Consider the following 25473-nt stretch of genomic DNA (forward strand, 5'->3'; position numbering starts at 1 on the left):
TGAAAACGGCTCCTCACCAGTTCCCCGGGTTGACCACTAGTGCACTGCTTGAGGTAGTAAAGTCTGTCTTCATTATTACTGGTTTTATTTTCAATACCATGCTTGAATGCTCGTATAAATGTCTGAAAGCTTAGAAGGTCGCCATCAAATACTGGAACTTGTCTGGAGGGGAGGGAGGACTCTTTGTGCTGTAACATCAGTAGATATGAAATATCATTTTGTTTCTGGATTACAGTCAATAGCTCCCTACTGTGGTTATTGGAATCAGTCTCCTCTGAAGTGACACTACATGGAGAGTCTGGTGCTCTCAGATCCTGGGTTGCAGCTGGATCAGATCTACTTGCTACAAGCATCTGAGGGTCTGATGTAGAAGTTTTCCATGAATCTACTTCCTGCAGGAATTGTTGTATCAAGTATTGTTTTGGGCTCATACCAGTCTATTGTTTCATTTTCTTTTATTCCAACAGGCAAAAGTGCTTGGACAGCAGAATGAGCTTCTTTAAATTCTTTAAGTGCCACATTAAATTGTTCCACACCATTCAGAATCCTCACGGCATCTCCATCTTCAGCGATCAGCGCTCTCACCTCATTCAATATTGCGCATGCACGTGTCCAACCTTCCTCTGCGCGATGCGCTAAATGTCTTTTAGTCATTGTCCATTTTCACTTTAGCATTCTCATCTTCAGCGGTCATTCTGCGTCTTTGTAATTACAGTTCAAAACTCACCTTCACTGTATTTAATTTTTCACAAACACTTTTATCCAGATATTCAAAAACTGCCCAGGAGAACGTGGATGCCTCCAGCAAACGAAAGAAGCAAATACATACAAAGATGTTTGTATGACAAGTCTCTGAACTGCACAAGCAACTACAGCAGCTGATTTATCAGATTAGCACACTTGACCTACTAATTTGTCACACTATGGTTGAATTTTAGATTTGTGGGTTTTTCTATTTTTGGGTGTGTGTGTGTGGGGGTGTAGTCCAGTTGTGTAGTGAGGGTAGTTAGTGTAGTGGACCATGGGACCATGTGGAGCATCAGTATGTGTGACAAAATAATCTCAATTTAAAGGTGCACTTAACAATATATTTTGTGAAACAAAAGCTACCAAGTGGGCCTTTAAATTGATATTATTTCCTCACATGGTTCACACATCATTGGACTTAGTTTAGCAATAGAGATATGCTAGTTTTACCTAATAAAGCCACAGATCAGTAACTTTGGATGAAACTGTACTTGATGCTTTAATTTGTAACACAAATCTTATCATGTTTGAAACAACATATCTGTATTTGCTTCTATGAGGATATATTGGTAAGTTCTTTTTAAAAAAAATGCATGACTTGTTTCTGATTTGATTTGTATAAGACAATACTTTCTGGGGGCAGTATGGCTTGTTCATTTTCATCTTGCATGCATGTGAATGAGGCAAGTTAACCGATATATGGACAAGTGATCAATAAATGATTAACATGCATAAATACTTGCTGAGAAACACAGGTCATAGAGCATTCTGGGGATACCGTTTCTCAACTTATAACACAGTCCTAAAATTAGCTCCACCAGGAAAATGCAATTATTCACTGATGTATCAGTATTAACAGTGTCATTCTGTTATATATAATAATTTCACTGCAAAATTAGGACTTTTACACTAAGTACATTTTTCTGATAATACTTTTGTAATTAAGTGGGATTTTGAATGTAAAAGTATTTACATGTAATGCTGCACTTTTAACAATTACTATTTGTTCAATTTAAAAAAACACAAATTCTACAAACATTGAAAAATTTAACAAACATTTATTTTAAAAAAAGGAGGGGGGGTAAACAAAAATATCTCTGTTTTTTTAACTGAGTACATTGGCTCTGATGATTTTGATATCATCGACTGGCCGATCTTGACTGTTTGTTTCTACCATCCCAATCCGATTCACGACTCCCATCCCCTGGAAAACTCTTCCAAAGATGCTATGCTTTCCATCTAACCACTGAGTGGGTCCAAGAGTGAGGAAGAACTGGCTTCCGTTTGTGTCTGGTCCTGCATTGGCCATCGCCAGAATACCAGCACCTAGAAAAGACATAAACAAAATCAGACAATTAGAATTTTTTATGGGACTCCAGACTGACACATAGTGTATATTACTACGTTCTTTCTTCTCGTACGCCTTTTCTTTATATACCAATAGTATTACAAGGACTATTTAATTAATTGAAAACCAATTGAAAAAAATTGTATGCTAATCATTTAAATAACAGATTGTTTCAGTCATTTTTCAAGCAAAAAATATCAAACTTTTGCCTTAGCCGTTAGCCTCAGGGAAATTATGATGATGAAGATTTTTCACGTCTCTGACATTTTATAGATTAAACAATTAGTTAATGATGAAAATAATCAGCAGATTAACTGACTATGGAAATAATCATTTACTGCAGACTTACGTGCCACATTCACCACTTTGTGTTCAATTTGGATTTTTGTTGTGTTATTACCTGTGAATTTCAGTTCTGGATGTAGCTCATCTTCAAACTGTTTGCCAAATATGGAGGCACCACCGCGACCTGTAATGAAAAATATATATATATATATATATATATAAAAAAGCCATTCATTTTCAAGCAAAGTAACTGAACAAGTCAATATACGATTATGACAATGCAAAGCTTTATTTGAAGATGCTGAAATGTCTTCACCATGTGACCTTCAGAACTTGCTGTGAGGTTCAATACTGTGTCTATATTTCACAGTTGTTTTGCCAAAGAGCTCAAGTTTTCCCCAAATGTCTGAAAATGAGCTACTGCATGTGGTGTAAGGATTGAAAAATATTTTAATTAGGAGAGTACATTATTTATTTTTACAGAGAAAAAGAGACGTGGAAGTCTGATCCTCACTACACAGGCTCCACTGCTGGCAACCCTCATCTGCTTTGGTTTGGTGGGCTGCCGATTATCGCATAAATTTAACCATGATTTCCACTTAATACACAGAAGTTGGGTTGAAACTCAAAACGCTAGATACAATACATGGACATTCAAACATTACACACTTGGCTGTGGACATCTGCTCCGCTTCCACCAAGTTGTGAAATGGGAGATGCAGATGTGTGGAATTTTCCTTCATGCTTATTTTGTAGTCTTTTCTCTCTGCTTAAGCTTTTACACAAAGAGTGCCTGTGTCCCCAGTTTACATTCAGTTCCTTGTTATCTGTATGCTCTGAGTCAGGAGGCTTAGATGGGGAGTAGACAGTAAGCAGAGAAGGAGACCAGGTGTCCTTAGAGGCTCAGTGCAGCAGAGGGTATACAGTGTGAATAACTTGAGATATGAAAGCAATGTTTAGGTTAAATATCCAATTGTTTTAGAACACAAAAGTCATGGCCATGACTTGAGAAATCCCCTAAATTACATACACCCTTGTAAAGAAAGACGGGCAGAATCTGATGACATTGTGCCTGTTGCCTTGTGTGGTTTTGGTTCCCACAGTATATCCACCGTTGTTCAATAAATAACTTCTGCTGTAAGACACCATCTGGTATACCGAAGTCTTCCTTGCTCCGACTATCCTGGAAAATGAGATTTTATTTTTTTTTTGAGATTTTAGTTTTGTTTATCCTATCTTTATTAAGTTTATCCTATTTTTTATACTCTGCACTTTTCTCCTTTCTTGGTCGGGAATACTGCATGTGCAATGTCTGTAAAAACAAGAATTTCCCTCCAGGGATTAATAAAGGAATTCTGATTCTGATTCTGATTCTGAAATTCCTCATCACTAGTGAGGTGTGACTGATGTAAAAGTCTGGTTTACAGCTGGTATTCAAAGTCAGCCTAATGAGTGTCAGATGTGGTCAAGGTCAGGGCTCTTTGCAGGCCATTCTAGTTTATTCACACCAAAGTCATAACACAGTTTCTTCATTTTTCATGTCAAAACAAGGAAGGACCTTCCTCACATGGTTAGTATGAAGTTAAATGTCAGTGAAGGTTCTCAGTCATCCAGGTCATGGTCTGTGTAGTAAATTCTTAGGGCATCTGGACTTGTCAGGGTTCTTATATACCTCTATATGGAAGAAGTGCAGAACAGAGCTTTGCACTTATTCAAGGGAACAGCACCCACCCACTGGTTCAGGTATGTGGATGACACCTGGGTTAAGATTAAAACCCAGGAAGTCAAGGCTTTCACAGACAGATTCCTCACAATGAACACTGGCAAAGAGAAGGAACAGAACCTCATCAAGTAAGCACTTAAAACCTGTGGTTACCAAACTGGGCCTTCATGAAAGGTAACAGAAAGAGGACAACAGAGAAGGACACAGGAAAGGATGACAACAGGAGGAAGAACATCACTATTCCATATGTTGTAGGAGTGTCAGAGAAACTCAGGAGGAAGCTTCTTGGATGAGAGGCGAAAAGTCTTCAAGAACCCTAACAAGTCTAGATGCCCTAAGCACTCTACCTTCAAAAACATCATTGTGTGTGTAGTATAATATTTTCCATTGATGCTTTATGCACCTGTTACTTCCTTTCAGTTTCCTGTAATTACTGCAAAACTGCATTGTTCTTTCTAGGAAACTTTCATCAGCCCAAAGCATGAAAAACAAACCAGAAAGACACAAATATAAATGGATGCCCCTTTCCCTGTTTGAACACACAGTATGTGACAAACGTACCTGTTCCTGTAGGGTCTCCTCCCTGCACCATGAAGTCTTTGATAATTCGGTGAAACTTTGTGTTGTTGTAGTAGCCTCTTCTGGCCAGCTCTGCAAAATTCTTGCAGGTGTTTGGTGCATGATTCCAGTACAGTTCAACCACAACCGTCCCCATCCTGCAACGCATGGTCGACGTTAGTATGTAGCGTCTATGAGCACCACAGGTTTGCTTTTAGTTTTCAGTTAAATGTTCACTGTGAAGTCGTTAGTGATTTCGTGTGGCTGAGTGAACATATTCAAACAAAACCAGTATCTTAGCAAAGAAGCAACGTAAGAATTTGCAAGAATTTGCACATTTCCAGCACTTTGAGCGGTTTTAAAGATTATCTACAGTCATGTAAAACGTCTAATTGCTGCCAAAGTTAGCCTTGTAGGCACATCGCTTGTCATAAAACAGCTAACGCTAGATAAGTTAACTGTCTTCACAGATAGACCTTTCTTTATATAATCAGTGAGATAGATCTACTTGCTTCATGTTACTGAGAGCTAGCGAGCTGAGTTAGCATCATACGTCCATGGTTAGCATTTAGTGGCGTTAATAAAAACTTACGTCGTTTCCAGAGACACTTTTGGCGGCTGCCATGTATCTGGAGGTATCCCTGACATAATCACTCCAAACAGTAATCTTCAATTGTCGTAAAACAGATGAGTTGGGATATTTGAAAAAAGCAAGCTATCATCCGAACACATTCATTCAATTCATTTGAAATTCTTTCTAAGAGGGAGTTTCTTCTTCTGTGGTTGTTGTTCATTTCCTGCATGCGGGAGGAACTCAAGAAACAATTGACTGCCCTCTACTGTACAACATGAGACGTTATCTTCAGCCTACTTTTCAAATAACGCGATTTTTCTTTTGTGTTAAAGGTTGTGTATTGTTGGTAGTGTAGGCAGTAGTCGATCGTAACTGAGTACTGTACTTAAGTACTGTTTTGGGGTCTTGTGCTCTTTTTGAGTATTCCAATTTATGCAACTTTATGCTTTTGCTCCACTTAAGTTCAGAGGTACATTTTGTAATTTTTACTCCACTATATTTAAGTCTATTTAATATCTTTAATCACTAGTTACTTTGCAGAGAATATTAATATACACACACTGTGACTGTAAAGTTCCAAACATTTTAGCTAATTATTATCTTTAATATCAGCCCTGAAATTGTTTAAGACACTGTAATAGCCTCTGGGCCCCCTCTTGACCTTGAGACTTCCCCAAGTCCTCCTTTCAGTGTGTGTTCTTCTTCATCTAAACTCTTAGTCATGACTTAATGTGAAACTGAACAAAAAAAAAATATTTATATTTAAAGCTGTAAAAATAATCAGTCAGTGTGTTTTGTCTGACCAACATCCCAGAAACCACAGATGTTTCATTATTTTTCTGATGATGATGCAGGTAGTGGCAGGAACAATAAACTGTAATAACAGTAAGAGTATAGACAGAGACAGAAGCCTTAAAAGAGAAAATATCAATTTTGTTGCACATGGTAGCAATAATAAAGGAAAATATTGTAGGTTGTGCATGTAAGGGCAAGAATGAAGATTTATGTTTTGACGAGAGATAAAAATCTAGAGTTGAAGAGGAACACATCGTAAAAAGGTGTGAAAGTAATTGATGTGAGCTCCTGGGGTGATAGCACACATGGAGTCAAAGCTCTATAGATCACTGTCAAGATACAGTCATAAATATCTGCGATCTTGCCCTTGGCTATCAAGCCAAACTAACACTGCCTAAGTGAGCAATAACAAGTCAGAAGCCAAGTTCAGTCAAGTGACTACAGCGGTCAAAGGACCCAGACTGCTGCAGGGATCTTTGAACACTTTTCTTGCTTAGGTGGTTCACACTGGTGAAAAAAACAAGTCTGTTTATTTAATACACTGCTCATTTGTAAAGCTTAATATATATATAAGAACCATGTGGAGAAATGTATCTTTGTTTTTACATTATCCTTTGTTTGCTAGAATATTATTTAGATCATTGTTGTGAAGTGTATAGTTTAACCACTAGGTGTAGCAGATGGTCAAGTGTGGAGGTCATACAATTTTTCTGACAGACCACAACCATACTATGGAAATATAATCTTAATCTATAATCTTTTATCTGTAAACCTTCAGGATATCCACCTTCTACTGATCATAGCTGTGTAAATCATAATCTGCAGTAGTTCTGCCTTAACCTCAGGAGCTCACAGTTATTATCAGTTATTTTCTCACATGTTCCTATTGCATACTCTTCACAAACTCTTGAATTTTATCTTTCAGAGCCCAAGCTGACATATTCAAATACCTTATTTTGTCTTCAGAACAGCAGTCCAAAACCCAAAGATACATTAATGAATTTAATTTCTTAGAGGAGGAGGAGGGAAAGCATCAATTTTTCACACATGGAAAGAGGGAACCTTCAAATTTTTAGCATTATTCCTTGATAAAATTGCTTAAAAGATCAATAAAAAAGATTATAAATAAATTCTAACAAACAAAGTCCTTTCTGCTGTACTATAGGGGCTTGTAGCCTATTTTAGATATGTCAGCTTCATTGAAAAGAAGCCTAGATGTGGAAACATGAGGTGAAGACGAAATGTGTTCAGTAAGCAGAGAAATAATGAAATTTTTTTTCTTTCCTTTGGGAGGGGGTGCAAAAATTACAGAGAACAAAGCGCAATAATATACTATACAATAATGCTACACCTATCCATTTGATTAAATTCACAGTGAATCGACCTGGTGTAATTCACATTTAAAACGATAGGGGCAGAAACACAAATAAAAGACGCCAAAGTTGCTTTAAATAGGTGGGTAGAAGAAGAAGGTCTTCCTCTTATTTGCACAGGCACCGCATCAGTGAATTCAGGTTAAGCTCCGCACCTCCGCTGTTGCAATTTGCTTACATTTGGCAACAAGGTAGAGACACATGTTTTCACTATCTCCTCCTTTGTCGACAGGGATGTTTCATTTGTTTTGCTTTCGGAAGTCTTCTGTCAACAGGCTTTGTTCTCGTTGTGACTTTCTGCTAAAGCTAAAGTTGGCTGCAACCAAACAGTTATTTGATGGTAACTTTTAATGTTGCAGCCGGAAACGCTGTTTTAAGGTCTGGTAGAAAGTCATAGTCTGCTATTCAGGATTTTTGTTAATCATATGGTGAACCCTAAATCAACAGTAGATTGTCGAAACATAAATTTGGCCAATGCAATGACTGCAACTTATCGTGTTTTATCATCACTAAACTATAAAGACTATAAATATCTAGAAAGTTATATTTTCCGCATTGAAGGTTATCGATATTTACAACTAGCTGTTGTTTTAAATGAAATGCATGTTCCAGGAATTTGCAGATATAATATTGCAACTTAACAAAAAGGACATATTTACTGCATGTACTTTCATTTTACTCTTCCCTGTAAGAGATGGAAAAGACTGAAGTCTGGCCAAAGATATTTACTATAATTGTCACACACTGACAGCGGCTGTTCTTGGCAGGAAGTAATATATTTCCTCGTGCATTTGATTATGTAACATGCAGGGTTGCTGTCTTGCTTTTTTTCTGCTCCTTTATTAATACAAGATAGGTTTATTTGTCACACACACAATCATACACAGTACAATGTGCAGTGAAATTCTTTTTGTCCCTGCTACTAAAAATTTAAATATTGTAAAATAGAAAGCTTATAAAAATAATAAAATTAAAAATGTGAAAATGTGCAGTATTTACATGTACAGTATTTGTTTAATATATGCCTAAATATATTTCTATATTTATAGTTTTTGATGTTCAATTGCACTTTGTTGTACTAGATTAGTTTACATCTAATTTCAGTTACACTCATGGTTTGCCTGAAATCTGCCTGTTCAAAGGCTTTAGTTCAAAATATCCAAACTGTCATCACAGAAATACCTGCAACAGAAATTCTCTGTCAGTGTAGATTTGATTCTTGAAATGTAGCTTGTTTCACATATCAGGACAAATCCGAAATAGAAATAGCTAGCAATGAGAGTTAAATTCAGTTCAATTCAACTTTATCTGTATTTCAAGTCCTTTAAAAAGTCCTTAAAAACACACACACACATAAAAACATGCTGAAAAATGGCAAAAGTGCTTACAAAGAGAAGCATCCAAGCTTGACCAAAAAACAAGATCTTAAATTTGGTTTTGAAAGGACACAATGTTGGATCTATTAGCAAGTGAGAAATTCCCATGAAAATCCAAATGCCCCCCCCCACATTGCAACACTGCTGTATAGGTGTGTACATATACAGCAGGAAGTTGGAAGAGGAATTGCAGTTTCGTTAATGTTCCTTTCTCTGCAGGAAGTGTCATTGTGTTGGTTAGCTAGCCTGCTTGTTTACCCGGCAAGCAAAGAGGACAGATTGTTCGGGATATCATGTCGTGCGATGAGCTGCTGAGGCACTTTGCTATGGCAGAAAGTCTGTTGACATCAAGATTGTTAATACTTTGATTCGTATTCATTTTACTGCAGCAACACAAACCTGTTGTAGCTTTTAAGCTTAACCTTGCTTTGACAAATGCAGCACTTTCTGCATCCTTATTGCCATGTGATTAATCAGATGAGAAGGTCTAATCCAATTAGGATGGTAGCATGCCTGTTAGCATGCCTAAGCTTGCAGCTAGGTCAGGGTATTTTTGTGAGTAAGCCCCAAGGAGGAAAGAAAGTGTAAGACGAGCACCAAGAGTAAGAGAAAACTGGACTTTTATAGCACTTAGTTTTCATTTGCATTATTCTTCTGCCTCAAACCGCAGTCGTTACAGGTGTAAGCGCACATTTGTCCAGATAATAACAAGTTCAACTTCTCTTTCTCATCTCAAGCTCCTACACCATGTCTATTGTCAAGATCCACGCCCGAGAGATCTTTGACTCCCGTGGGAACCCCACCGTAGAGGTTGACCTTTACACTGACAAAGGTAGGCAGCAATGTATGGCTTATTAATGTACAAATATATTGCCATTGTGCGTCAGTGACTTAACATATATAATATAAAATTGATTTCATCGTATTTTGTGATTCTCGCCACTCTTATGTCATTTTTGGGCTCCCATGTACATTTCACAGGCTTGTTTAGGGCAGCTGTACCAAGTGGTGCATCTACTGGAATCTACGAAGCCTTGGAGCTCAGGGACAATGACAAATCCCGCTATCTTGGGAAAGGTTTGTGCACCATTTTTGTATTTCTTTTTTCATAAGAAGGAATTAGTTTAACGTCGGGTGTGGTTTTGATGTTTACCGTATTTACCACCAGTTATAAACAACATTTATTGCTTTTGTGGGTTTGAAGCAGAATTCAGCTTCAAGGAGAAGTACTATATTTCACTCTTTGCTTATCTTCTCTCCACTCTCTCTTCCTTTTTTCCCCAGATATGAAAGGGTTAGTGAGTTTACTGTTTGTCACACTTAACTTGCACATTTGGCAGTTGAAAATGTAATTACACCATCAGTTAACTACATGGTTATAGCAGCTGATGATTGAATGCTTTGGGCAATCAACCAGATATGCATGGTGAAATGTGAGTAAAGCATGCTCCCATTCCAGCACTGATGTTTAGCCTCTGGACTGATCGACTCAGAAATCAAACTGTGTTGACATGTTTAATAAGAGTGATAACGTTTCCTAATCAAAAAACATCATTAAAAACAGATTATTCAAACTGTTGCACCCCTGCCTGTATATGTATTAAAGATATAAAAATTGCATGTGCTTGTGTATCCATGTCTTGGATGTACCTGTAACGTTGTGATTAATTGTTGTGGCTACTTTATCCATCACAGGAGTCTCACAGGCTGTTGAACACATAAATTCAACTATTGCTCCTGCACTTGTTGGCCAAGTAAGAAGATGTTTTTCACTGTGTGCGTTTTGAAGCTTTGGATAGTTTTTCATTCTTGTATTGCTAGTGTGAATGACCCCAAACTTGTTCTTCCTGTCTCCTCAGGATGTATCTGTGGTTGAGCAAGAGAGAATTGACCAGATGATGATTGACCTGGACGGCACAGAGAACAAATGTTAGTGACAATAGTCATACTGCTGCAGCCATTTTCACTGTTTGGTACCAAGAACTTTCATTTGGCTCTATGTTTAAGATCATTATCCTGCTGCATTATGAAGCGTGCTTTGATCTGACATGTCTGAAGAACTTTCTACCTTTCTACTGCAATCAGCAGCGACATTATTAATGAATCCTCAGTAGAGGCTGCATAGTGCTTTAAAATTAATGATGATTTTGTTGTTGTTGATATTTCTCTTTTCTCCAAACCAGCCAAATTTGGAGCTAATGCCATCCTGGGTGTGTCCCTGGCTGTTTGCAAAGCTGGTGCAGCAGAGAAAGGCGTTCCCCTGTATCGTCACATTGCTGACCTTGCAGGAAACCCTGAGGTCATCTTGCCTGTGCCGGTGAGGACCCGTGTGCCAAATTAAATAGACTAATTTCGTGGTACTTCTTCCTCATTAATGAGTACTCCATGCAGTTCATTGTGAAGTCACAGCTCGCATCTCTCTCATCCACCAGGCTTTCAATGTAATCAACGGTGGCTCTCATGCAGGAAACAAACTTGCCATGCAGGAGTTCATGATCCTGCCTGTCGGTGCGAGCACCTTCAGAGAGGCCATGCGCATCGGAGCTGAGGTCTACCACAATCTCAAAAATGTTATTAAGAAGAAATATGGTCAGGATGCCACCAATGTAGGCGATGAAGGTGGCTTTGCTCCAAATATCCTGGAGAACAAGGAAGGTATGTCAAGAGGAATTATTTTGTTTGAGCCACTAATATATTAAACTCTCACAATATACTCCTTATTGTACAACTATAAAAGAAACTTGTTGTTCTGAAATGACACTTGTGGACTCGTGGTCTCTATCATACATTTTAAGACTGTATTGAGTAGTGGTGTTGCATTGGAATGATGATGAAGATGATGAAATTAAAAAGATACAGTCAAAATAAATAAAATTGCATCTGTTTTGCACAGTGTCAGCAGTTGCGATGTTTTAAAGGCATTACTTTTCCTAGGACTGTTGCATTGCATTACATCACTGTGTGAGCAGGATTCTTAACATCAGTGCAATTTTCATAGCATTCATCATGATAAGTAGTATCCTGCAACTCAGATGTTTTCATTTTGCACTCTGCAGCTCTGGAGTTGATAAAGGAGGCCATTGCCAAAGCTGGATACACAGATGAGGTTGTGATCGGCATGGACGTGGCAGCATCTGAATTCTACCGGGACGGAAAATACGACCTGGACTTCAAGTCCCCTGATGACTCGAGCCGTTACATCACTCCTGATGAGCTGGCTGAGCTCTACAAAAGCTTCGTGAAGGATTATCCAGGTAACCTCCTGACACTTTCTCTTTTTACACATTATTCAGCAGGTAGAGAGGAGGACACACCGTACAGTAGTGATGTCAGCACCAGCGGAGCTCACCTGGCTGTTCTGTAACTGCAATGGGCACCTTACCTTTGCTTTAAACTTGTCATCCTCTAAAAGGCAAACCAAATCACGCTGTAGTCAACACTACTTAAGTACAACAAATGCCTGTTTCATCCTTGAAAGTCTATCAAGAGCATTCAGAGTTAAGCTTTTACACTGAACCACATGACTTCTTGAGCTGTAAGTAAAGTTTTAAGTGGATATGAAACGGAGAAGGTTGAAAGTCATCTCATTTTTGAAAGAAGTTAAACCTAATCAAAGCTTACACTGATTTGTCCTTTGACAGATGTTTTCAGTTTTGGGTTCAGATAAAGTGGTTTAGATAGTGTGGCTCAACTGACCCTGTCCAATCATCTGATTGTCTCATCATTAATGTTTGTTGGACCTGCTGGTCTTCAATGTAATGATGTTTTTGTTTCCAAGATCTCAATTACTGTAGGTTAGTGAAAAGATGGCTAAGATTTGAAAAACAACCCAAACTGCAATAAACAGAAATATGAGAAAATACTTTGAAGCTGTGATTGGTTCCTTGAGGAGCAACATTGAACATAATCACAGATATTTAGTTGAAGCCTGACTGATCATCTGTTTTACTATCCAGTGAGGAGTCTCTGCATATTTTTCACTCACAGTGGTTTCCATTGAGGATCCTTTTGACCAGGATGACTGGGCGGCCTGGACCAGCTTCACTGGAAGCACGGACATCCAGGTTGTTGGAGATGATCTCACAGTGACCAACCCCAATCGCATCAGCAAGGCTGCAGAGGAGAAGGCCTGCAACTGTCTACTGCTCAAAGTCAATCAGATTGGAACAGTTACTGAGTCTATGCGAGCGTAAGTCAGACTTCACAGTTTTAGATGTGTTTAGATCAGTTGAATATTAGGATGTGAACCATACAGTGATATGTAAAGCCTAGAAGTTGATTGCCTCTTGGGAAAATTTCAATTCCCCTTCTCACAGGTGTAAGATGGCTCAGGAGAGCGGCTGGGGTGTGATGGTTAGCCATCGCTCTGGTGAAACTGAGGACACCTTCATAGCAGATTTGGTGGTCGGCTTATGCACTGGACAGGTAAGTTCAGATAGTTATTGTGTTTATTGTATGAGTGTGTCCTTTTCGAACATACTAAATTGCACATTTATTCCAAAAGCTATGGATATATCTAAACTGTCCTTTTTCACATTGGGAACTTATAACTCTATAAACACCAATTATCACCAATAGTCAAAATCCAATATCACATCTGTAAAACAGGAGTCATAATGACATGATTTGGACAGAGATACAATCATTGTACACATTCCATTTCACAGATCAAGACTGGGGCACCCTGTCGCTCTGAGCGCTTGGCCAAATACAACCAGATTCTGAGGTAAGTCTCATTCTTTCACAAAAAGAAGAATTTTATCGTGTCAGCTTTTAAATGATAAAATATGGCCTTAAACATGCTATGCTTAAATTTGCAAAATGAAATACTGCCTGTATCTTTAACTGCTACTACTCACATGTTTTATTGATGAAAAGTTAAATCAATGATGTTGTAGTTTGTGAATTAGCATCGGTTTGTATCATTTACATACATTATAAACAGCATGTAGTACAGTCTGTACACAATCCAATTAAATACACTGCAGACAGGAAATTAACTTCTTTTTTTTCCCCTGTAGAATTGAAGAGGAGCTGGGAGCCGAGGCTTGTTTTGCTGGAAAAAACTTCAGAAACCCACTGAATAAGTAAATGGATGGAGCGTTTACTTGACACACAAATGGATTCATGCACACAAATCCATAAAACGCATCAAAATGATAATGGTTAATGTAGAACTAATCAGGTGCTAATGGTGGTAATTAATTTATAGAGAGAACATAATGGTATTAATGTATTTGTTACACTTGACCATAAAGTCTTCTACTGTATTCTGCGCTGTTTGTTTCACGTGGGATAAAATAATAGACCTAATTATAGCCTGAATAATATTGATTTACCACACTGGCAAACTGTAATTAGAAAAGTTGCACTTGAGATGCACAAAATAAAAATGTATAATAAATGATAATAAGATTTTAAAAATGTTTTCGTAGTGACAGAACGTTTTGTGATTATTTGCCCCATGTTGCATTTTATATTACTGTATTGATGGTAGATGTTTTTGCTGGGTTAAATGATATCCCATTCAGTGAACAAGTGAACATACAGAAACCTTTACACGTGGACAATTTTTTATTTATTTATTTTTGGTTTTTTTGTTTTAAGCGGTTAGCTTCATATGCTGAAACATAAAACTGAAAGAAAAGGGCAGTTCCGTCTGATTACCTGGGTAGATCGGTACCTGTGGAGCCCTAAAACTGCGCAAATATTGGAAAAAGATACAAGGATTCAGATCTTAAAATAAAAATACTAATACCACACTGTAAAAATACTCCATTACAAGTCAAGTCTAACATTAGAAACTTTGGAGTATAATCAAATACTAAAATGCACTTCAAATAAAAGTTGCTGGATCGATGCAGAAAAATGTTCTCTGTGACTGTTAAATATTACATCATTAGATCATTTTTACTGATGCATTAATGTAAAAGCAACATTTAAAGATACTCGAGCTGGAGCTGATTTCAGTTGTTTTGTATAGGACTGATGTTAACAATTATTTTCACAATAAATTACTCGTTACTCGTTAATTAATCAGAAAAATCTAAAAGTCCAAAGGCATAATGTTTATCGGAAATGAATTAAAATCATCGTTATGAGCAACCTCAAAACCAATCGGATTGTTAATAGCACAAAACTGACAATATATGATCACACTGTGGTTTCCTGCACCTCTGTTCTCCATCAAGTGTGAACCGACAAGACTATTTCTGTCGGTGGTAGGTTAATGTTATGGCTTACATAATTATGTTTAGTAACCACAGCAGTACACACAGTATGATGTTGTTTGATTCATGGACGCCTGTGCAGCGGCAGCTGATGAGCGGCCCCAGTGGCTGCTGCTGCTGCTGATCCGCGGCACATGCTCAGTTATCTACACCCAGACAAGTTTGAAGGCTTAGCTGTGGCTGCTGAGGTCATTGCACTGGAAAAAAAAATACACCGACTCCCTCCGCTACACCGCCTCCATTTTGAATAGCCATGTAATAGGGGATTCGCATAGTTTGTGTGTGTGTGTATCGCCCACTGCGCTGCGTAGTGTCAACAAGCCACATCCAAACATCCTTCGACATGGACGACCTGTTCAGTCCGCGGAGGTAACTTGATTAACTTACAGTTTGCGTTTCTAATTATGTTGCTATGTATCAAATGTGTGTTTTAGTGTTTTGTAGCATTACTTTGAGAGCCGTTTGTATGAAACAGTCGGAGTGTCAGCGGTCACGAAGTTCGTGTCTGGCTAACACGCTAGCCAAATCGCGGCGTAATGTTACTGTCTCGTTAGCAGCTAGCAGCTCCTGTTGGCGAAATGGTTTTATGCTCGCTTTACTGTCGCTAACAGCCATTTCTGCAGATATTAGGTTAAATAGTGTCAGTAAAGCAGATTAACCATGTGCATAGCGTGATTAATAAATCGGCTGTTAATCGCTTTGGGCTTGGTGTACAGTGACATAGGTCGTCATATATGTATGTATATACGTGTATGTATGCACGTCAACGACATGTTGTGCGTGCTAACACTGATGTTTGTTATTGATTGCACACTTCAGCTAACAATTAGGCATGCCAGCCTGCTGCTGTCAGTCTGTTAGGATCTTTAAATTAGCACACGCTGTTCCTATAATGGTAACCGTAAAAAAAAATTAGCAGCTCACGTATGATTGATTGACAGTCTTTTGCGGTAGAAAGCGTCGGATTTCATTCATGTAATATAAGGAAACGACGCAGGTCACAGCTGAGATTGGCTCATAGTGATGCAGGGGCGGGATGTTATTCTGCTGCTGAAATCACTGTGCAGGGGGAGGGAAGCTGCTGTCTCTGCCAAGTTATACCACTTACTGAATATCCGTGTCTTTGCCCAGAATGTGCTGCGTTAATTACCCGCTAAGTAACAGTTAATATATATAGTCAACACACTGTCTTTGATAGCTAAATACTTGAGGCCAAGAGTGCAGGTAGCAAAGCATGAGAGTTACTGGAATGTAATGCATATGATGAACGCCGGATGTTGTATATTTCTTCTTCTTTAACTTCAGGAGCCTGAACAACACACAGGGCGAGATCAGAGTGGGACCAAGTCATCAGGTACAACCCGCTACAAGTAAAATATGTCTCAGCAGAATAAGAAAAAATCAAAATCATTTATATATTTCTATATCCAAAAGATTTTTTTTATCTATTGGTTTGAGTAAAGAATATTTGGACAGTGTAATTTAAAAAAAGTATGTGTATTTCCCTTTGAAATGTCTGTTCTGTCAGTGTGTACTGCATGTTCTATAGTGGCCTATTTAGCTTGTTATGAAACCGATCAGACCTGTATGTTCAGTGTATATTTGTGTGTCGTGCACACTGTATCTCTGCCATAGGCAAAATGTATGAAAGTTTAAGATCTATCTGAAGATCCTCACTCATGTGAAACAGATACTAGCAGGTACCATTACCAAACCTATTAAACATATAACGTAAAGTATTGTTTAAAAATGTGGCATGAAATCCTTCCTGTCCATTAATTACTTTAGTGCCACAATGTAATAATACACATTTTTTGACAGTTGAATCACTCTAAATGTAATTGGCTTTTTTCATTTCTTTTAATAAGTCTTTAAAAAAATTGTTATTTTTTTTAAGACTCTTGCTGTTGTTTGAGGCAATCTAATAATGGTTTGCTGGTTTATCTCTTTCCATTGATTTCATTGCAGGCCAAACTTCCAGAGTTGCAGCCACGGCCCGCTCCTGGTTTACAGACTCAGACAGAGAATGAGGAGCTGATGTGGACTCCAGGGGTCAATGACTGTGACCTTCTCATGTACCTCAGAGCTGCCAGGTCAGTGTCTGCGGTATAATGCATCACTTATACTTAGGTGAAATTTGTCTTGAGCCTCTCTGAAAGGGGTGGAAATATTTTTTGAGATTGTCCAATTACTATAATTTTACAATAAACTGGCAATTTACATGCAGCCATGGAAAACAGATGCTATTTAATGCCTAACTAAATTGCCCACCTGTTTTTGTTCAATGCAATGCTGTTATTGTAAAGAAATTTGTTGTGATAAATAAATACTGCTTCACTTTATGTCAAACCAGTACTTATAATTGAACACTTAAGACATTGTTGTAATAACAAGATTAAAACACAAAAATAACCAGTATTACTTGCTAGTGTTTTCACAGAGTGGTCAGAAGTACTTGCAAAACAAAACTAGACATATGGTTAGTCTCTGTTTTCACTTCATGACATTAACATGGTTTTTGTATTTTTTGTTTTTAAATTTTTAAGGAGCATGGCAGCGTTTGCGGGGATGTGTGATGGTGGATCCACGGAGGATGGATGTTTAGCTGCCTCCCGTGATGATACCACACTCAATGCACTGAACATGGTCAGGACTTTAACTTGAAATCTATTCATCAGCATCCATTTAATTCAAAGAACAAAATACTACATTGCAGAGTCACTGATATCTTAATTTTTTTCAATTCTAGCTACATGCAAGTCATTACGATGCAGCAAAAGCTCTCCAGCGTTTGGTTAAGAAGCCGCTGCCGAAGCTCATTGAGAAGTGCTGGTCAGAGGATGATGTGGTGAGACGCCTTTAGCTAGTAGCACAGCGCTGAAGGTCAGTGCTGACAGCTTGTTAGTCCTTAAAAGTGTTTTCTCAGGCATATAAAGTCCTGCATTTTAATTCCACTTGACATGTTTACCAGTGCAGTGAGTGTAAAATAAAAGTTCTCAGGAATCAGAAATTTTACAGTAAAAGAGTGTTTTTTTCATTAAAAAAAACAAAAAATGCTACTTTAGTTTTAAACAGGAAAAAAGATGTTTTTTTCATTTAAATCAGAGCACACTCAACAAGAAGGTGCCCTATAACCCCAATCTATTAAAAAACTAGGGTTAATTGCTAAAGTCAAATAACTCTTAATAAAAGTAAAATAAAAAGTTTAATCTTAGTGTTAAAACTTTCTAGTGTTTTGTGTTTCACCCTGTTTTCCTGGGATACTGGCTATACATGTCGCACACAAGCATTTCGGCCTTCAGATTTGCTTTGTTTTTGTCTGTTTATTGTCATATGTAATAGTTGGTGTTGATTTTTGTTATTTTAAACATTTTTTTAATCAGACCAGCTAAAATTCAAGTGTACTGTCAGTCCTGCATTGTAATAATAATATCTAGTAAACACTGTTGTGTATCACAAGATAATCAGTCTGCTTTATAGCCTTCTATTTCACAACTGTATATCATTTAATGTTATCCATAACCACCCTCCCTCCTTTTCCCCAACAGAAACGCTTCATCAAAGGCCTGAGACAGTATGGAAAGAATTTCTTCCGCATACGGAAAGACTTTCTGCCCAGCAAAAAGACTGTAATTGAACAACAAATTTTTTTTTTTGTCAGCTGAACAGTTTTTAATGCACCAGGATTATGCATTATTATAACCATGATTCATGGTTGCTATAGTTTGGATTACAAACATAACATGTATTGTTCCTAAAAGTCCTGCATTCTTGTTATCAGGGGGAGCTGATTACTTTCTATTACCACTGGAAAAAAACTCCTGAGGCTGCAGGAACAAGAGCTTACCGACAGCCACGGCGACAGCCATCCTCTCGCAAAGCAAAGACTCGCTCTGCGGCAGCTCTTGTCAACACCCCATCACGAAATTATTCAGGTGAGCACTTAATGTTCTCCAGATTTTTTTTTGTATAGATGTGTCGTCATGAAGTGTTGCATTCACATGAGTTGGAGTTCATAGAAGCTGATTTTTCCTTTGCAGTGGATGCGAGTTCTGCCAGTGAGGATGATCTTGATAGTGAAGACAGTGAACAGGAAATCAAGAGCTGCAGCCACTGTGGAGCAACAAGTGAGTACATGTCATTTAATTGTAATTTACCACACTGGGCAGAGTTTGGAATTTTATGCAATAGTCTTGCTGTACAGGTTCCTGTAAAAGCCTTTTAACCTGAGAACATGTTCTTAAACAGGTTCCAAGGATTGGCACCAGGGGGGAAGAGACAACCTGTTAATTTGCACGACTTGTCGCACATATGAAAACAAACATGGATGTCTGCCGCAAGCTCCAAAATCTGCAGGTGTTCCATTTATGTTTAAACCTGTTAAAGAGGAAGAAGTGGTGAACACCAAACATGGCATGAGGACAAGGCGAAGCAGAGCACCGGTAAGCCTGAGGCTGGCAGATAATTTACACTTATCCTTATTACTAGGGGAAAAAAAAACAAAAAAAAACCTCAGATGTCACAAGATTATTGAGTCTGACAATAAGCTTTGTCAGTAACCTGGCAAGTATTTGTGCATTTGTGGAATCATCTTTATTGTTTGTTTGTTTACGATGCTAACTGCTGAATATTTTTTTAGCAGTTGTCATCTTTAAGAAGTGGCCACAGGAGGCTCACAGGCTCCCCCACCAGTGAGGATCAGCAATCCAGTAGCCAGCCCTCCCCCAGTGGAGCAGCTTTGAGATCGTCTTCCTCTGATAACAAGAATGAATCCAGCAGGAAGACAAACAAGGTAAACATAATCATAATGTTGTACCTGTATGACATTACTTTATCAGATCAGCCAGGTTGTTTGCATATTATTGAGCATGTGTACACTTGTGGCTGGGCTACTTTTTGACTGACTGCTTCAACTAAACTAATTTCAACAACCTCACCAATGCACAAATACAGCATCATTTTCTGTAAGTAATTAATACCTCTTTGTTGTCATACTATGTCCACAGAAGATAAAAGAGGAGGTAACGTCACCAAAGCCAGTCAAACGTGTACGAGAGAGTCCTGCTCAGGAGCCTGACGAGCCTGAAAAGGTTACGCCTAAAAGGCCAAAGACACAGGTGAGAGGGAGCAAATATCATTATCAAATGTCAAATATCATTTGAATAAAAACCGCTACAGACAAAAGTGAGTTTTACAGTGTAAGGAGCTAATTCTTTATTGGGAGATACTAATCATTTGTTTGTCTGTTCCTCCAGGACCCACAGAGCTCCCGGTCAGAGGGAGAGGCTGAGGTTGAGGAGGAGAGCTCGTCAGAAAGCCGCAGTGCTCAGGATGATGGCAGCAGTGACACCAAAGACATTGATCAAGACAACCGCAGCTCCTCTCCCAGCATTCCCAGTCCTCAACAGGGCCATGAGAGCGACTCTGACTCGTCTGCCCAGCCGAATGGCGTCCCATCAGAGCCCATCGCTCCTGCTGCTGTGTTGGCTGAGACACCAGTTGCACAGGCCCTACCTTCTCAGGGGCCTCCCATCACTATTCAGCCAACACAAAGCACTCCCTCTGCTGATCCTGCTCAGAGCCCCCCTCCTCCTTCTCCAGACCCCCCTCAGCCAGCTGCTGGTCAGTCAGCTGCTGCCCCAGGCCCAAACAACCGACCACTGGCCACTTTTCACTCTGTTCCTGGTCCACCACATCTTCCATCAGCACTGGGTCAGGACTCTCCTCTTTCTCCTGCATTTCAGGTCCCACCTGCTCTCAGCTCTGCACAGCCCCTGCAACCTCTTGGTCCATCACCCCAGGCCACCCAGCGACCACCCCCCTTCTTTAGGGAGTCTCAGCTCCCCCAGCCTTCTCTGTCTGGCCCACAAATCAAACCTCCTCCCACTACCCCAATTCCACCATCACACAAGCAGATGCCACACCAGTCTGCTACACCTTTCCCTCAGATGCCGTCCAATCTCCCCCCACCTCCTGCTCTGAAGCCCCTCAATTCTCTGCCCAACCAGCATCCTCCAGGTGCCCCCCCTCCACCTCTTCAGCTCATGCCTCAGCCATTGTCTGTACCATCACTACCTACCCAACTTCCAGTGATCTCTCAGGTGCAGACCCACCCTGGAAAAAGCATGACTTCTTCTCACCCACCCGCTGCAGCCTCACACCCTCTCACCTCTATAACATCTTCTGCTATTGGTCCTCTCCCAAGCCTCCAGCCATCATTCCCGCCTCTTCCACTGAGACCTTCACCAGGCACCACAGCAGGAGGATCTCAAATTCAGATTAAAGAAGAGCCACTGGATGAGACGGAAGAGGCTGAGAGCCCACCATCTTCACCTCGGAGTCCCTCACCGGAGCCCACCATTGTCAACATGGCAAGCCATGCCAGCCAGTCTGCACGGTATGTCTGAAGAAACATTTTCAAGTCTTTTATTTAATTTATAAAGTTAGAAGGTTTGACATTCCTAATTATCGTGTTGATGTTTGAATGCAGATGATGTCTGTTCGCTTCATATACTGTTATTCTTGTGAGCATAAAATGAAAAATTGTACAAGCAATACAAGTGGTCAACTGGTGGTTTAAACCTGCTATAACTGATTTTTTTTTGGCCATGTGTTGACAGAAAAACAAGCTGTGAGCACAACACTGACACAGTATCACTTAGTTGTTAGTATAATTTAGTGTAAGTTGTTGAGGCCAACTTGTCGGGAGAAATTTGTCTATTTACACATCGAGCAGACACATTAGCATTCAGTGAGAGTTTGTCTGTGCTTGAAGACTACAAAGCCAATATTCTCTGTACTTTAAGCTCCACCACCTTCAGAGAAAAATATCCATCCGCTTGTTGTTTGGTGCAGTACAGTGTGTATCATGATCATGTCCTCGCTTTTTTTTTTCTCAAATGTAGTGCCAAAAACACCTGTACATTTGAATGAATCATATTGTTATTTTATGTGAAGTTATTAGTTTAATTTCGATGTGATGTTTCTTTCAGGTTTATCAAACACTTGGATCGTGGTTACAACTCCTGTGCCAGAACAGACCTGTTCTTCACTCCACTTTCATCTTCTAAGCTGGCCAAGAAAAGGGAGGAGGCCATGGAAAAGTCCAGGAGGGAGGCCGAGCTCAGTGCTCGGCACGAACGTGAAAGGGAGAAAGACAGAGAGAGAGAAAGAGAAAGGGAGGCAGACAGAAATGCTGTGAGTGCAACATTTCCCTGTATTCCATTTATAAACAACTTGAATGTGTATGAATTATCTCACACACTGTGTTTACTTGCAGAGAGCCTCCAGCTCCTCCCATGACAGTCGTATGAGTGAGGGCCACGGACGCCCCTCCTTTGAGCAGCCACCTACCACTGTAGCTGCTGTGCCCCCATACATTGGCCCTGATACACCTGCCCTGCGCACCCTGAGTGAATATGCCCGGCCGCATGTCATGTCGCCCACCAACCGTAACCACCCTTTCTATGTGTCACTGGGCCCTAGCGACCCCTTGCTGGCCTACCACATGCCTGGCCTGTATAGCGCTGAACCGAGCCTTAGAGAACGTGAGCTGAGGAACCTCAGAGAGAGGGAGCTCCGCGAGAGGATGAAGCCTGGCTTTGAGGTCAAGCCCCCAGACCTAGAAACTTTACACCCTTCAGCAAACCCCATGGAGCACTTTGCCAGACACGGGGCAATTGCGCTCCCTCACCTACCTGGGCCTCCCCACCACTTTGCACCCTTTCATCCTGGGCTGAATCATCTGGAGCGGGAGAGGATGGCACTTGCTGGACCTCAGCTGCGTCCAGAGCTGAGTTACGCAGAGCGGCTCACTGCAGAGCGGCTTCATGCGGAGAGGATGGCATCTGTGGCGACTGACCCCGCTGCCAGGCTGCAGATGCTCAATGTGACGCCGCATCACCACCAGCACTCGCACATTCATTCCCACCTCCACCTGCACCAACAGGATCCACTCAGTCAAGGTGAGATTAGAATTACTGACTGATTTTGAGAAGTTAATCAGTCCGCAGTAATACATCCAGTGATGTGAAGCTGACTTTCATTTATTGTATTAATGCACTGATATGTCTCTTCATCCAGGTTCAAGCCCACATCCTCTAGTGGACCCCCTGGCAACAGGACCACGTTTAGCCCGGTTCCCTTTCCCTGGTGGCCCTATCCCCAACCCTTTACTCAGCGATCTTCCTCATGATCATGAGATGCTGCGCCACCCACTGTTTGGTTCGTAATCTCAACTCTTAATTTACTCTCAGTTTTCACCTCAAGTCTTCTCTGAGTCCACCTCCATCAATTTGGACCTCAGTCATAAATTTTCACTTTCCATAGGAGCTGCTTACCCACGAGAGCTGCAGGGCCCGATTCCTCAGATGTCTGCTGCTCACCAGCTCCAGGCCATGCATGCTCAGTCCGCAGAGCTGCAGAGGATGGCCTTGGAGCAGCAGTGGCTGCACGGGCATCACCTGCATGGAGGCCCTCTACCAAGTCAGGAAGATTATTATAGGTGAGATTTTTGAAGTTCTAATGTAGTGAAGAGCTGAAACAGTTACTTGAGGAATTCATCTCATTTGCATTCTAAAAATCAGGTTAAGTTCTCTGCTTCAAAGCTTTATTTTATGAGCCGACTAAGACTGTAATTACTGTTTCACAAAGAGCACTACTGTGTATTGACTCGAAGTTGAAAATAAATATTGAAATAGTTGTATGTTTTTCATAGAAAGCATCCGTTTTTATTTTTAAGAGGCCTGATTTACTTAATGGTACCGTGTGGAGATGTTCTTTTTCTTTTAACCATAGTGGTGATATAGAGCAGTATTTTTACAAGTGGTAGTCTGTTTTGTTTTTTGTTTTGAGCCATCACACGAGGATGCACGTGAAAAACTTGTCTGCCACTAATTAAAAAGCATCTCATTATTATCATAGCTATGCAGCTTAAAGGTAATTTCATAATACATTCCTTGGTATGTTCAGTTTTCTCCTCCACGGAGTCAAAATTAACAACATCATTCCACATTTCTCATTCAAACTCATGTAAAATGTGTTTCACAGCCAAATGCTCCCAAGTGTTAATTAATCTTTGTTTCTGTTTTCTTAAGCCGTCTGAAGAAAGAAGGTGACAAGCCATCTTAAGTCCCAGGTGGTGCATGAAACCCTATACTCATACCCAATAGAATACTGTGTACCTTTTAGACTGTAAGAGAATATTTGTGTCAGTTTTTTTTTGTTTTAATATATTTTAGAAAACACTTTGTGGATCTTTATGTGCATTCCTTGTTCAGCACTTAATGAGACTGTCAAAGTCCGTCTGAGATTTTCATATCACTTAAGACTTTATACTAGTTTTATTATCAAAATAATGAACAGTCTCATCCATTCGTGTGAGATTTAAAAAGTGGCAGATTTTCTCTAACACTGTAAAACGGTTTCATATGCAGTAATATTAATTTGCTAAAATACAGTACTTACAAAAGATATGAAAACAGACTGACTTTGGTGTTAAGTTTAAATATCCCTACGGTTTCTAAATGATTTCCTTGTACAGAATGACATGTAAATCAGTGTTTGAATGACTGTAACGACCTAGCATGACTCAGTCCAAACTAGAGTAGCAAGCTGCATTGTGGTGTTTAGACTCTGAAAGCATAGTAGAGGTTGGTTTTACTCTGAAATCTGCTAAATATTTGTCTAAATCCTAAAGTTTTATATATCAAGATATCTTTTCACAATATAACCGAAGCTTTTATTCACTCATTTTTGGGATTGTATATATTACATGTTCACAATATTCTATATGAATGAGTACTATTGATTTAGCGGTAGATGTAAACACCTGACCCTGGATTCAGCACGATAGCAGTAAATAATAAGCTAAAATAGTATATGGTATTATGAGGTGAGATAATTACTAATTGGACCATTATCTGTCACTACAGAAGCTTGATTAGAATAAATTATTTACATTGTTTTGATAAGAAAAACTGAATTGGAAACTAAATCTTGCTCATTTTAATGGACTTTTTAAAAATACTTAACTCTAAATTTAATATTTATGTGACATAATATGAAAGTTATCCATTGCATATTTATTTCAATAAATATTTCTGCAGTGACACCTTGTTCTCTTTGCACTTGGACTTCTTCTGCTTGAAAGAGAGCCAAACTGTGTGGAAAATAGACTCATTTGCCATTTGCCAGTGCAGTCACACTTAGCCTTACAGTCTAATATAACAGTTCTTTAATAAATCACCCCTTCCTACAATAGATGAATATGTATTGTACAGAGAGGTGTTTCTCTTATTTAACCAACAGTTTGGTTATTGCAGGACTGTTGTCATTAGACTGTGTTAATTTTAGCAAGTTGTACCCAAACTGGCACCCGCATGTAAATATAGCGGGAACAGTATACTTCCTGTTAGTGTGGTTGTTTCCTGCACCCATCAACTTGGACAACTTGGACAACTTGGA

General features: G+C 39.5%; 3 protein-coding genes across 4 annotated transcripts; 2 read left to right on the forward strand and 1 right to left on the reverse strand.

Moving 5' to 3' along the window:
- Nucleotides 1–1785: 1785 nt before the first annotated feature.
- On the reverse strand, nt 1786–5466 carry ppil1 (peptidylprolyl isomerase (cyclophilin)-like 1). The gene is made up of 4 exons (XM_046383621.1): nt 5254–5466; nt 4665–4819; nt 2496–2564; nt 1786–2073 (listed from the first exon to the last, which is right to left on the reverse strand). Exons 1-4 carry the CDS (start codon nt 5307–5309, stop codon nt 1853–1855), a joined length of 501 nt encoding a protein of 166 aa, XP_046239577.1. The 5' UTR covers nt 5310–5466; the 3' UTR covers nt 1786–1852.
- Nucleotides 5467–7466: 2000 nt separating this feature from the next.
- Nucleotides 7467–14205, forward strand: eno1b (enolase 1b, (alpha)). Its single transcript, XM_046383626.1, has 12 exons — nt 7467–7594; nt 9517–9611; nt 9761–9856; nt 10475–10533; nt 10639–10708; nt 10963–11096; nt 11212–11434; nt 11836–12033; nt 12767–12968; nt 13096–13204; nt 13447–13505; nt 13801–14205. Exons 2-12 carry the CDS (start codon nt 9527–9529, stop codon nt 13868–13870), a joined length of 1305 nt encoding a protein of 434 aa, XP_046239582.1. The 5' UTR covers nt 7467–7594; nt 9517–9526; the 3' UTR covers nt 13871–14205.
- An 893-nt stretch (nt 14206–15098) lies between these two features.
- Nucleotides 15099–25125, forward strand: rereb (arginine-glutamic acid dipeptide (RE) repeats b). 2 transcript variants are annotated; one of them, XM_046383624.1, is made up of 17 exons: nt 15099–15378; nt 16315–16363; nt 16978–17102; nt 17556–17655; nt 17759–17857; nt 18558–18638; nt 18791–18944; nt 19050–19136; nt 19258–19451; nt 19652–19801; nt 20016–20126; nt 20265–21406; nt 22002–22206; nt 22289–22973; nt 23092–23232; nt 23338–23512; nt 24105–25125. In XM_046383624.1, exons 1-17 carry the CDS (start codon nt 15353–15355, stop codon nt 24136–24138), a joined length of 3558 nt encoding a protein of 1185 aa, XP_046239580.1. In that variant the 5' UTR covers nt 15099–15352; the 3' UTR covers nt 24139–25125. The 2 variants fall into 2 exon arrangements, with proteins under 2 accessions (XP_046239580.1, XP_046239579.1); XM_046383623.1 differs by having other exon boundaries at nt 15100–15378; nt 19649–19801.
- The last annotated feature ends 348 nt before the right edge of the window (nt 25126–25473 follow it).

Source organism: Scatophagus argus, chromosome 3 (genome assembly GCF_020382885.2).
Source record: "Scatophagus argus isolate fScaArg1 chromosome 3, fScaArg1.pri, whole genome shotgun sequence".
NCBI lineage: Eukaryota > Metazoa > Chordata > Actinopteri > Scatophagidae > Scatophagus > Scatophagus argus.